Consider the following 13937-nt stretch of genomic DNA (forward strand, 5'->3'; position numbering starts at 1 on the left):
CTTCTTCCCACATCAGCATTCCTTGATGATGTATTTTGCATAGGGGCAGCACTGTTCCATTATTTTGCAGACCTAGACACTCATTCTTAGGACAGCTGTGGAAACTGTTTTGTGAAAGAGAGACCAGCATTCCCCATCAGTTTCAACTGACAGTCTTGGAACAGAGACAGGAAGAGTATGGAGATTTTACTGAAGTACCATGTACAATTGCATTAGCTCTCCTTTATGTTCTACCACAAAAACTTCACCCCATCCATCCTCTGGCACAGCTTACTTTAAAGTCACATTTCCCTGCTCCCTCAGTCACCATGCACACCCAAATCTCTCTTCCTCTCCCATCACGCTTACCTACAGATCCCTACCATACCCTAGAAGGCCATATTACACATTTCCAGCAAAATCTCTGGACTTTATCCATGTATTACCCAGTCTTTCCAGGCCATCTGGTTCTTCTTCCATTTTATCCCAACTATCCTCAGGAGATGTCTGCCTTCGGCAGCAACATATCTAGTGTGAAAGGTCCTTTTTCATTTTGCCTTCACTAAAGAAAACAAGGACTTGTCCAACGCTCCTGACCACAGATCAGAGTGATTCTAGTTGCTCTTTTGACAGTACCTACTTCTGCTTAACCAATTCTTTCTCAACAGGTCTCACCATCTCTGGAAAGGTAACAAATATGGCATCACATTACATGCCTTGGAGCTGTTACTAGCAACAATGGGACCAAGAGAGAGTATCTGATTTTTTTCGTAAGATAAATCTGTTCTCAGTTGCCTAATTCAATGCAATCAATCAGCAGCTTTTATATTCAATAAAACTTGCCACCATATCTATAATATTTGATAATTTGTTCCCAAGTATTTTTTCTATTAAAAACAAACTCCGAAGTTACGCCTTAGTAAATAAAACATTCTGGATGAAGTATCTTTTTTTGCAGTCACATGATACCAGTTGAAACTTGCTAATGAGGCAGTAATTTTGTATCCCAGTACTTTTGCAAGTCACAGTGGAAAACTACCTCCTCTAAATTCCCATCTCCTATTACATTCTCCTCATCCATTGGACGTTGACCTGAAATCTGCTTCCAGTTCAGTTATTGCAAAATGAAGTTCAACCACCCTATGATCTACTGACCTTTTGGCTTCCATCCCTATAGATGCCATCATCATCTCAATTTTCAGTAAGGCTAAACGCTGGAGTCTTCATTTGATACAGACATTAAAACGTATTTAATTTTCACTCATTCTCACTACCAGGCTGCTTTACCATTGCCCAAGTTGTGCTTCCTCCTAGGGCAAGCCAGCTGAGCTGGACGTGGACATTGTCCCTGGGTACATTACCAGTTAATACCCTAAGATGCAGCTGCTCTTCTGCTGATCAGTCCTCTTACTCTTTCTATGGTCCGTGCTTAAAGAAAGTCTAGAGTTTAAATCCCTTAGTCCTCTATTTTAGCAAAATTCACAAACTAGCAGTGCTTTAATTTACATTTCCCTTTTTAAAATGAAGAATTTACTACACCACAATTCAGCTATATTGCTATATCAAGCACAGTGACAAATAATAATCCTACTCAAAGTGCATAAAGTGTACAGGCAGTCAACTAGAATAAACAATGTCAGCTGCTTAATTGGCATTTTGGATTTTTAAGAAGTGCACCATCACTTCCACTCCAATAACTGGGTTGCATCACTAGTTCAGCTCTTCTGAGATAAAAGACTGGAGAAGAAATTCTGAAGTCTTTGCAATAATACACAATAGACTCCTAACACATCCTTCCCCCTCACCTCCCCCACCAGCAAATGTCCAGTCTGGGGATAAGACACTACCAACTACAAATACAACAGGATTCCCCATCCATTTCCTCCTCTCTCAGAAATCTCCTCCACAAGTACACATACAGACTTCTAAGCAATTCTATTTTTAAAACCACCTTACCATCCTGCTATTTATCACTTGCTTTTTATTTCCATCTTTTCCAGATGTACCAGTCACTACTACTTCAGTCACAATTCTGTTTCACAATCCCTGCTCCCTCTGTAGCTTTTTGTTCTACATCTGGTACCTACCGTATTTACTGCTACAATATTTTCCTTTCAGCATAGAGGGATCCTAATATTAGAACAGAAGTTTCATACCAGTCTTTATTCCCTCCTTTATTTAGATAACCTTTTTTACAAGCTAATAAGTTATTTTTTAGTGTGCACCCTCATCAGTGTTCACTTTTTTCCCATTTTACTTCCTATCCCCAGAATTAAAGTGATGTATCAAGGTGAAATATTTAGACCCATTTAATCTCCGTAGTTATGAATATTTTTCTTATACACAAATGAAGAGGAAAACCATGTAATACAGAGACACCACAATGGATAAGAAATATGTGTCAGACAACCTAGAACCAGCTCCACATTCTCATTGGTTGTTTCATGGATACTGAAGATAGTACAGTGTGAAAAACTGCTTCAAGCAGAAGGTACAAGAGAGATACTAATATTACTATTAGTCTTTAGTGTACAGGAGTAACTGTATAGTGATGACAATGTGCCAAATGATTCATTATGTGCCAGCCTAAACTGTTAGACCTGATCCTCTTCAGTTCTAGGGCTATACTACCCTACCAAGAATCAAGAGCCACTGCCATCCGAGAGGTACTTGATCAGATTACAGTATTATTGTTTCATGTTTTGTCTTTGGACATAAAACCTTAACTGGGATCAAGTGGAGTTTAAACAGGAGTTTGCATCTACATTTTCATGAAATGCAAAGTACAGGGAAAGTTACACAATTGTCAAGCACAGCAACCACACCAGTGTGGCTTCTTACACATTTCTTTGGCAAATGTTATTGGTTTTTAACATTTTGTTCCTCTGTATATCAAGAAGCCCTAGTTTTGCCATTGAAGTTGTGTAACGTTTTTTTATTTGGATATTAGGTTATTAGCTGATATGTTGAAATTGCAGGGCAAGGTTAGACAAGATAGTAAACCGAAAGGTGATTTAAAAGTACTGAATTAGCAGGGTGAAACTACTTAAGTATTTTTAGAAAACAGTTTATTGATACCAAGACAGACTCCTAAAACATTCAAAACTTAAAGTGTATCCAAGTTCTAGTATTTCCCTGTAGCAGTCTCATGAAACTAAGCAGCCAAAGGGGAGAAGTGGGATTCTTATCCCTGAAACCCACAGGGCCACCATAAATCTTCCTGGACATACATACTACCAGCTGTTTCAGTAGAGCAAAGAAGAAAGGTCAAATGAGTTATCACACAGTTTTGCAGAACCCACGTATATATAAAGCAAATAAAACTGTAAAATATTTAAAGATGTAATCTATTTAGCGTATGCAGAATATTTCTCTTCAAGCTCACTTCCAGCCCAAAGAAACCCAGTGGTGTCAGTGACAAGACAGTGCAAAAAGTTAATTTTCCCATGCTTTTTCTTTCCCAGGTCCCATGGTCTAGAGACCTATAACTTTTTTTCCAAATATTACTGGGTAGAGAAGATGATAATGACTACACCCCAAAAGGAGTTGCAGAGACCTCCTCAGACAGAAAGGTAGGAGCCAGTGGTGCTGTGATTGTTCACAAACCAGAAAGAGAAATCAGAAGCATAATGCAAGCCATGCCTATATATATGTGTTTCTCCAATATATATTACTCAAAATTTCCCTAAAATGTTGAGGAGTATCAGGCTACAACATAAAGCATAACAAGACAGTTACCAAAAAAATAATATTTAAAACCAACACAGTGATAAGACAGTGCAAACTTGTTAGAGGTAAGCATATCCACAGTCTATACAAATTAACATAAGCATCGTAAACTGACACTCTAAATGTTAATTGTCCAATATAATGTATTATTGATGCCAGAATTTAAAAATCTTCAAGTGGTGAAGAGAAAAGGAAAAGCAGAGAAGAATAGAAGCTTCAAGGTCCTTAGGAGCTAAGACCCAAGACCACACACATCACCAGGCAAACATATGGAAAATTTTCAGAAAACCAAACAAAAATCCTGACAAGCTTCATGAAGAACTAGATAGATATGGCATCTTATCCAGATGAAGAGATTAAACAATGTATTTACCCAAATGTGTTGGAACAGAACACAAAGCTTTCTCTAATACAACAGTGACCTCATGCTTAAACAGCTACAGGCACACTGAACTCTGCCAGGTATTAATAAATTGATACCAGACAAAATGGATGCAAGAGCTTTCCTATGCTCCAGGATTTCAAGGGCTGCACAGGCCTGTCAGGAGACAACACGGTCATGTGAACTCTAAGACCCTTGAAACAATGCTTGCAGCAACTCCTGAATCTCTGAACAGATCCAAGAGAACTTGGAAGAGCAGAGATCCTTCTTCAGGGCCTGTACCAAAACAAGACCTGTGGTAGTAGGTCTGTTTCTCAGTGTAAGGAACTCTCCAAAACATGGTTTAAGAGGTAGGGGGGAAAAAAAAGCAAAACAACAAACCAATCACCAACAACAACAAAAGAAAAACAAATGCAAACCACCAAAATTGAACATACAAGACTGAGTTAAGAAGCAAGTAAGAGAAGCTTCATAATGACGACATTAAAGAGGTGATATTTTACTCCCAGGAAACTGGATTGATCTAATAAGTCTAATTATGGAGAAGAAAAAAACCTCACCCGGGTACCAAACTGAATTTCTTATTATTCATATTTGAGTAGCTTACCATTGTATGAATCACTCTTGAATCAATTACATCTGATTCAATAGGTGGGGATGCAACAAGCAAGGTCAGCTGTACTCAAATTAGAACAGAAGGCACTGACCAACCTCTGCATCACCTACAGTAAGACCCAAATCTGAATATTAAGAAAAAAACATGATAGATATTATACTCTCACAACTCTTTTTAATAGAGACAGTAGAATTTTGGCAAGCTGAAACTAATAACAGCATGAATGGTCCCCAAATCTATTCCATTTGCACATTACAACATCTTAACCCCACAAACCCCACGATGTTTGTTACAGACTTTATGAGTTACTGCAGTACATCACCCATTTGGCCAGCCATTGCAGAATAGGGCTGCAGTACTTCACCCTGGCTAGAAGACAGATTTATTAATACCAGCTCTGCAGTTCATGGGGTCCATCCAGTTATGTCCCTTGTGACTAGAATATAACAGGGTCATATGGAGAGAAAACACCTTTCTTGTGCATAAATTGTATGCTATTCAAAGAGCATTTGAGTAGTACTGCCAAGGACTATTCTACTACACATCAAACTTCACTGTGTTTGAAATAGAAATATATTTTCATGTTGGAAATACCAGCTTAGCTGATAAAACTAATGCAAGTTCTTTTACCTGTCTTGATGGAAAACAGAGGACTACAGGAAAATAAACAATGTCAAATTAAAATTTTCTTTGCATGCCTTCTCATGTTATGTGACTAGGTTTTTGTTAACATTAATTCCTTCTCATGTTATGTGACTAGGTTTTTGTTAACATTAATTCCAGCTTTATCAACTCTGCCTTAAAACTCTGAAGAAGAACTTCAGTTACAAGGTGTTTATCACCAGTATATTGAAGTTGAAAAACAGAGAGGCCATCAAGCCTACTCAATCATCCATGCTTCAGCATAACACTGGAACAGTTTGTCACAACTCCAGAACAGGCAGAGTATCTCCATGGTGACACTGCATGCTCTCCTGAATAGCAGTGAGAGGAGATGAAGCATTCAAAAAATATACTCTTTTTTAATTTGCAACAGTCTCCAGTAAACGAAGGTGGAGTTCCCCTTTTTGCTGCAGGGATAACGTTCAAACACATCCTGCAATAATTACTGATCAGTGTTCTGATTTTAACCCAAACTTAGAACTTCAGTGCTATTGCTATTGCAAAGAAGAACAGAATTCACTTGTATATTCTACAGCTGGATGGAATTTCACTGTTCAGAGAAACTGCAGCTCGTTACTTTGTTTCTAGCTTCCACATGGAAAATTTCAGTCTGGAATTTATTAACAAAGCAAAGGCCCTCTCCATACCATAAGGCTTATAAACATTAGCATGAATGTGAAGTACTAATCTAACAACCACGCTTAACAAATCTGGCTACTTAATGGCAGCAGTTCTAGCGAGGAGATCATTTTCAAAGCGAGGAAGAAGCTTGGGCCCCTCTCACTCCATCACCACTCGAGGTGCAGTGTCAGATCCCTTCCAACACACACAGAGGTGAGAGATGAACCAACCTCACACACGCACCTTAGGAGCAATCAGTACCTTCTGCTGTGGGATCCAATTCAGAAGCACGGGCATGTCCAAGCAAAACTGTCACCCAGCTTCGGTGTCATGAAGGGGAAGGTCTCAGGAAGAGATTCCCTGGATGAGGGAGCACAGAAAGATCCCCAGCATCTCCTCAGGCTCGGTTCATGGTACAGCAGCACAGAGGGAGCTCCGCGCCGCAGCCGTTACGCTTCAAGAGCCAAACACTTCCTGACCCGGGGCTGGAAGCACCCACGCTGCCTGGGATTTGAATAATGAGTCCTGCTCGTGATCTAGCTATGTATATATTTAAAAAAACGAACAAAAGAGCAACAGGATACTGCCCAGAAATCAACGCCCTGTTCTTTGAGAGTTACAGAAAGAACTTGACGTCTATCGATTAGAAACTAGGAAGGAAAAATAAGAAGCAATTGGCCACAGCTCTCCTTTCAGTTAGCATTAAGTTACATATCCACAAGATAGGAGAGCCCAGCCACAGCAGTAAAACGTAAACAGAGACAAAATAAGCCACATATCACATCCTGCTATGTATCAGGCATTTGACACCGAGGCGAAGCTCTTATCTTGCACAAAAACACACCTAAGTGCGAGCCAGTGTGCAGATGCCAGTAACTATTCTAAACCAGACACAAGGGTGGGAAAGGGGAAAAAGAAGTGCTTTAACTGCTATAAATATTTTAACTGCTATAAATGTACTAACTGCCATCCAGTTAGTACAGCACTGATAATCTGGACCTGTTGCACTTCTAAATCTACACTTCTTTCCATACTGGTGTCAGTACTCCATTTAACTGTTTTCACCATTAAAAAAGATAGAGAGATAAAAGACCAGTTCAGAGTGATTCAGTTTATGCAGTCAAATGAGCAATTTGTTGAGGTTTGGGGGCTTTTTCTATGCTACAGATATTTACAAACTAGAGCAGAAGAATTTGTCTCCCTTGGCTGATTTAGTGCTGAAGGAATACCAAACATCTTCAGTTTTACAGACATGAGGAGGATTTGGAGCCAAGAAAAATGCTCACAAATGGAAAAGAACAACAGCCAAATTGTTAAGCATTCTATAACCCACCTACACTTACTGTACTTCTAAAAATGCAGTTTAGAAAACACAAAGTTGGGTTCTCAGCAGGCAGGAATAAGCACCTGCCATCAACTCCAATTTATTCTGCTGCAAGTCCAGGCTAACACAACACAAGCCCAGTGGCAGAAAAACTGGAACACATTATCACCCCTGGCAGCTGGTGCTTCCATGTTTCTGCTGTTCCCTACGGGTTCATGGGTGTAGTCAAAGCTTACAGCAACAGGAACATGAGAAATAAATCCCTTCAAGAACTGCATGTAGCAAAGTTTTGCTTTCAGGACACAAGAGTTTTCCTCCTATTTGCCTGTTTTTTACAGGTCACTGGTCAGGACTCAACTACATTTATTTCTAAAGAACTACTACCCAGCAATGCACTTACTTTATTCTAAAATTTAACCCTTTGCCATATGTTGGGGAGACCACAGAATCCTGCTGAAGGCAAAGCTGAAGACTACCATTAAACCAGCCTGAAGAAAGAGAGACTTTCAGTTGAGTAAGGTAAAATAAAATAAAATTCCGTTCACAAAGTAACTTATAGGAGATCAACTCAAAAATTAGTTGGAGATCAATTAGTAGGAGATCAACTCAAAAAAAAGTACATAGCTTACACTTGGAGAACTCACCACATTACCTAATTTGCTACTGGAAACCCATCGATCACTTAACACTTTCTGTGTGCTACACAAATGCTGCTTAGCCAAGTATCCAAATTTAGATAAGCCTTACAGTGATAGATGGTGGATCAAGTTACTTAGCAGGAAAGAATGTGTAAGAGTTACAAGATTGTTTGGATGCCTGAGCAGACAACAGATGCCTTTTTTATACTTACAAACACTCTACAGTGGTACAAAGAAGTTCAGTGACGGAAGTGACGACATAGCCCAACAGGAACATTGATTTATGTAAAGAAGGTTCTTGCATCCAGTATTTCACTCCCATGTTTATGCCAGTCAGACACACTTTTCCACCTCTCAGATATATCTCACACTCACTCTGTTGAATACTTTGCAACCCACAAAAGTATGAGTGCAGTGCTAACATAACAAGCTCAGAAGTTCTATAAGTTCATATGATCTTATGGGTCATAAGTTCTTTGAATATGTAGAATAGCAAGTTTCAATTCACCTACCAGTTATGTACTTTGAGCATATCTAAATACTCTCAAGTTTGTTTCCAAGTTCAGGACATAGTTTTCAGTGAAAGATTTAGCAGTGTACACCTCTCTTGTGACACCAGTTCATCTTAAACTTTACAACTGCTTTAACCCAAGTTTTTCCAAAGTATGAAAGAGCAAATTCAGATATTAATTAGGATTTTTCTCCAAAAAACTCTGCATTTTTAAATTAATTTATTTTATTTTATAGTAAGAGATTTATTAAAGATGTTGTTTTTTAAGAATTCCATCATATTTAGCACATATTCTATTTTTAAAAGGGCTTGCTTGAGAAGATAAGGCTGTCACGTGGATAGTCCCAAACAATTAATACATTTTCTACATTCATTTCCTTTCAGGAAAAAAAAATTAGCTACAGTTGGAGAACTCACTGAAGTATTTTGCCCATTTATGGTCACCACCCACTTCTCAAATACTAATCAGAAGACAGTGAACTTCATTTTAGCAGATTTAAAGTGTAAGTGCTAAGACTGAAAGAAGTACATCATGCACCATGTTTAAGAAAGTGACAAGAGTTTCTTAATTCATTAGTTTTAGATAGAAGCTCTAAAGATTTTAACATAAACACATGAACTATCATGTTGACTCATTGTGAAAAAATACCTTGGAAAGTCTGGTTTTCCCTAGCTGAGAGATCAGGGTTTCAGGACTCCCACATGGCAGACCACGACAACTCCTAAAGTGGATATCAACCCAGATTTGGCTGACGATCACCTGCATCTGATTTCCACGTTGCCACTACCTTTGTAACTTGTTAAAATAACTGCTTTTTATCACTGAAGGAAAAGATGGTGAATGGTTACAGTAATTCAGCACTCCCTCTGGGATTTGGGAAAAATTATAGAATCTGTTCAGTCTGAGATGTAGCAGATGTCTACATATTTGGTCCAGGTACAGCAATAACTTCTATCCTCCTTAATGAGGCTGTAAGTTCCTCAGTGACATGAGGCCAAGAAGTCAGTTATTTGCCTATCTGATATTCTCCCAGAACTCAACTGCAGTACTGAGAATTTTCAGACTACAGACTTTCCTTAAAAATGGCTCTGATTATGGAAAGGTGGACACAAACACCAGTGTCAAGCAACAGGTGACACTGCAGCAGAGACACAAATATTACTACTGTGTTCAAAACTTTTTCTCAAAAGGACATCCACTAAGAAACTGTGAAAGACAAATGCACACAAGTGATCAACATGAAAAGAAAAAAGAATAGTGTATATATATATATATAAACATATATATATATATATATATTGCAATCTAATAGCCTTTAAACCCCTTCTGTACCCATGCCAAGTAACTCTCATTATTTTTCCAGTACCTTGGAAATACCTGTACAAGCTCCAGCTTGTCTGGTAATCCACAGTTCACAAGAGCAACTGCATTATCTAGCAACAGTATCAAATGCCTAAGCAACAATTACTACAATTACCTTTTCCCTGATAAGAACCAGCAAACAATCCCAACACAAACAGTGAAATAGGCTTTCAAAGCCATATTGACCCAGATGCTGAATTCTCAGGTGCTTGAAGGGCAGAGCAGGGAGCTTCCACCTAACTGGACTTCCTCCAGCATGGAAGTCTTGGATCACCCCTTTGACTGATGATAACAGAGGGATACTGAATGCCATGCCTGGAAGCAGGACTAGCACACCACAAAACACCAATTGCTGCTCTCGCTGGGAGTCACAGCAGTGTCTAATCTTGTCAATCACTGCATGTAAAAAATACTGATTTCATCAGCTCCTTGTTAGCTGCACAAAGAATTAGATGCAGATAGTTACTGTGTTCAAGAATAAATCTGCACAGACACAGTTGAACGGGTAGGTATTTCGGGTTTAATAGCTGGAAGTAATGAAATGCATGGTTGTTTTACTTCTCCATGCAGAGGAATTACAAAAGAGCTACAGGGTTACTATTAATAGTAATAAAAAAAACCCCCAACCCGCAAGACCCAGAGGCAACAAAAAAGGAAATGCTTTCCCAGAGAGCTTTGAGACAAATGAATCAATGAAGTAAAGAGAGGGTAAGGTCCTTACAGAGAAGCAGCTTCAAAAGGCAAAGACTCATGCCCCTGTAGAGATATGTGTGATAAATAACCTAAGGGTCTGATAAAGACCCATGACACCACTTGTATATATTCCCAAAAAGCTTGTGAGAGTGCGTCTTGCTTTGGCTATGAACCCGGGTTCTGAAAAAAAATGTAGGGAAAAAGAGAGCATAAAAGTATTTAGTTACTGTGTAAAGAAGAAAACAGAACAGGTAGTTAATACAGAGAATCAACATGGACAGGAAGAAGTTACTTCTGAGGGTACATGGGGAGCTTCCCTGGTTTCCAGGCAACATTTTCATACAACTCAGGGAAAGTAACTTTTGCAGTGATTCACTAATTGCTGCTTTCAGATGCTACTTGTTTCAATGCTCTTAACTTTTGTTCTCTCAATTTAGTATGCCTGGTAAGTAATAGATATTTCTGAGCCAGATGCTGCCAAGTGCTGCCTGATACCATAAACCAGATGTAGGGAAGCAGCTTTTGGAATTGGCTTGAGTATACACAGGTAAACAGAACAGGTAGGTTGGATTAACTAACTTGGTTGGATTAACTAGAGCCAGAACTGCTACCAACATTCATAGGAAGAGTGGCAAAGCCTTTATCATGTCCCAGCAACATGATCACAAATACACCCAAGACTTCTGGAATTTAAGTTCATTACTGATGCACACCAAAGCAAGTGGAGGGTCCTGCACCTAGGGAAGAAGAATAACCCCATGTGTCACTACAGGTTACAGACCGACCTGCTGGAGATCAGCTCTGTAGAGGAGGACCTGGGTGGAGTCCTGATAAACAACGAGTTAACCATGAACCAGGAATGTGCCCCTATGGCTAAGAAGGCAAATGGCATCCTGGGGTGCACTGAGTATGGCCAGCAGGTCAAAAGAGGTTATCCTCTCTACACTGCCCTGGTGAGGCTCCACCTGGAGTACTGTGTCCAGTTCTGTGCTCCCTAGTTCAAAAAAAAGACAAAGAAATCCATGAAAGAGTCCAGCAGAGAGCCACAAAGGTGATGGAGCATCTCTTTCATGAGAAGATATTGAGAGGTTTGATTCTGTTTAGCTTGGAGAAGATTGAGAGGGGATTTTTCCAACACTTATGAATATCCAAAGGGCAAACATCAGGAGGATAAGGCCAGACTCTTTTCAGTGAGGCCTAGCAGCTGGACAAAGGACAACAGGAACAAACTGGAAAACAGCAAGTTCCACCTCAACGTAACGAAAAACTTTACTTAAGAGGGCAGCAGAGCACAGGAATGGGCTGCCCAGAGAGGTTGAGGAGCTTCCTTCTCTGGAAATATTCATGATCATATGCAACTGACATTCTAGATGAACCTGCTTTAGCAGGGGGATTGGACTAGATGATCTCCCAAGGTCCCTTCCAAGCTCTGTCCCAGTGTGATTCTATGAAAGCCCACATTGCTTCGTCTTCTGCAGCAGCATTTTCATCGGGCTGGTAGTATTAGCACATCTTACTTGGGTACCTAGATACATTCCCTACATGTAGAGAAGAAGGGCAGCATAGTTTTAATGTCTAGGGCCTGACAAAAGTATGTTTAGATATAACGTGGCAATCCCTGTCCCTCTCTGGCCTTTCTGGGCTGAGGAGCAGAGGGATAAGAAGGGAAAAGGGGTTTTGCCACTGACACAACAGCATTCGCATGACATTTAAGTTATTCTGAAGGATAATATAAATCCCATTCACCTCAGATTACAACAGGGGTTTCTCAAATCACTTCAGCTAAGGTATTACTTGTCATTCTCAGCCACAATCAAAGCAAGATACAACTTCAAGTAGCTTAAAAGTTTCAGAAATAAGTAAGCGAGTTCTTTCATAAAACACAGTAATATTCTCTGCACTAGTGAATTTAAAACTCATAATTTACTCATAATTTCATCATTCTACATCCGAAGCTATCTTTGACTTACAATAGCCCAGATTATGAAATATTTCTCTCTGCAACTGAAAGTCAGTGAGAGCAGAGAACATGTAACTATTAACAGAAATAAGAAAATAAGCTCCCCTGGGGAGTGAATTTGATTTCGCCCAGCAGTCAACTCTCCCTCCCCTGGGGGTAGCTCAGCCTATCTGGGAATTATCTGCTTTAGGAATTCATTCTTGGTCACGTCTGGATGCTCTGTTCTCACTGAAGTCAAGGCCGAAACTTGTTTTTGTAAAGCCAGAAAGGAAACACGTCAGTTGTACCAATAAGAGCAAGCACATTTCACAATATATCTGTTCTGTGCTTCCCAGTATCGTATCTAGGAAGGCAAGATATGTCTTATTCATCAAGCTTCAGTCTTTTGGGTGGTGGGATTCGTAAGCATGCTTTCCAATTTCAGCTGTAATTTTGGGCTCCCCCCCGAAATTCCATGCACTGCTATATGGTAGATACTGGTACACTTCAGGGAAGAACAACAGGAATCTCTACTTCAAGGATTATCCCAAGCATGACAGAAATAGACAGCACTAATTTTATTATTCTCTAAGGATTTTTTAAAGCATTTGGTCCCAGGTGATATAGTTTATTTGTTCATGAGCTCTCAGGGAGCTTCAGCTACCATCGGATACAAGTTGGCTCATTTTTGTGTTTTTGTTCTCAGAAAAACTTGATATTTTGCATGAATTTGGTGACTTCAAAACTTCATAATACAATGAAGTGGGTGTAACAGATTCCTAGTTTATCATGATAATTTTATTATAACTATGAAAGTTGAGAAATTAATATGGACAGTATCAATATGGACAATAAACTTCCTCTCCCCAAGCTGCAAAGTAGCCTGACAGGACTTACTTTATGCCAAGGTCCTTATGCTTATCAGAATCCTTGTTTAGCCTGTCTGACTGCTTCAGAGATCCATCTCATGTAAACACCAGCCTTGGAATGAAACAATTTGGAATTGCCAATGTCATCAGCACATGACATTTGAGAAACTTGCAATTAGTTGCAATTAGTTCATGATGACTGTTGGTCTAACATATTTAGATGCTGCCTGCTCTGAGGCTGACCATAGTGGAGAGAGAATCTAGAAGGATACTTAGAGTTGCTGCAAGGGAATTGTAAGGCTCAATAATATTTTTATATATATACGGTAAAAAAAAAAATGCAGCCAAACAGCAAGTTTAAAACTTGCATATGCTTTTTGTACTAAGGACACAGGAGGAAAGCACTTTGAGCAGCCATTAGTATTCAATCCATGTTAATAACATATTGAAATAAGGGTTAACAAAATCAAAAACAAATACCCTTCCCCCCCCCAAAAAAAGAAAACAAAGCATAAAAAACCCCTTGCTACTTACAAATTCAGTTAATTATGGATACACAGAACAAAGCCCATTACAAGCTGCTGGACTGATAGGTTTGAAATTCTTAAGT

At 39.3% G+C, this 13937-nt stretch overlaps 1 protein-coding gene across 3 annotated transcripts in view; it reads right to left on the reverse strand.

Annotated features, from left to right (window-relative positions):
* Positions 1-13937, reverse strand: part of TBC1D4 (TBC1 domain family member 4) — a 109009-nt gene that overhangs the window by 44282 nt on the left and 50790 nt on the right. Inside the window, exon 1 of one of the 3 annotated variants that reach the window (XM_071741095.1) lies at positions 6252-6393. The exons of the other annotated variants lie outside the window; for them this stretch is intronic. Coding sequence (XP_071597196.1) covers positions 6252-6287 — 36 coding nt within the window. The 5' untranslated portion in view covers positions 6288-6393. Of the gene's footprint in view, positions 1-6251; positions 6394-13937 lie in introns of those variants that run through there. 3 annotated transcript variants of the gene reach the window in all.

The sequence above is a fragment of the Heliangelus exortis genome, chromosome 1 (assembly GCF_036169615.1).
Source record: "Heliangelus exortis chromosome 1, bHelExo1.hap1, whole genome shotgun sequence".
NCBI lineage: Eukaryota > Metazoa > Chordata > Aves > Apodiformes > Trochilidae > Heliangelus > Heliangelus exortis.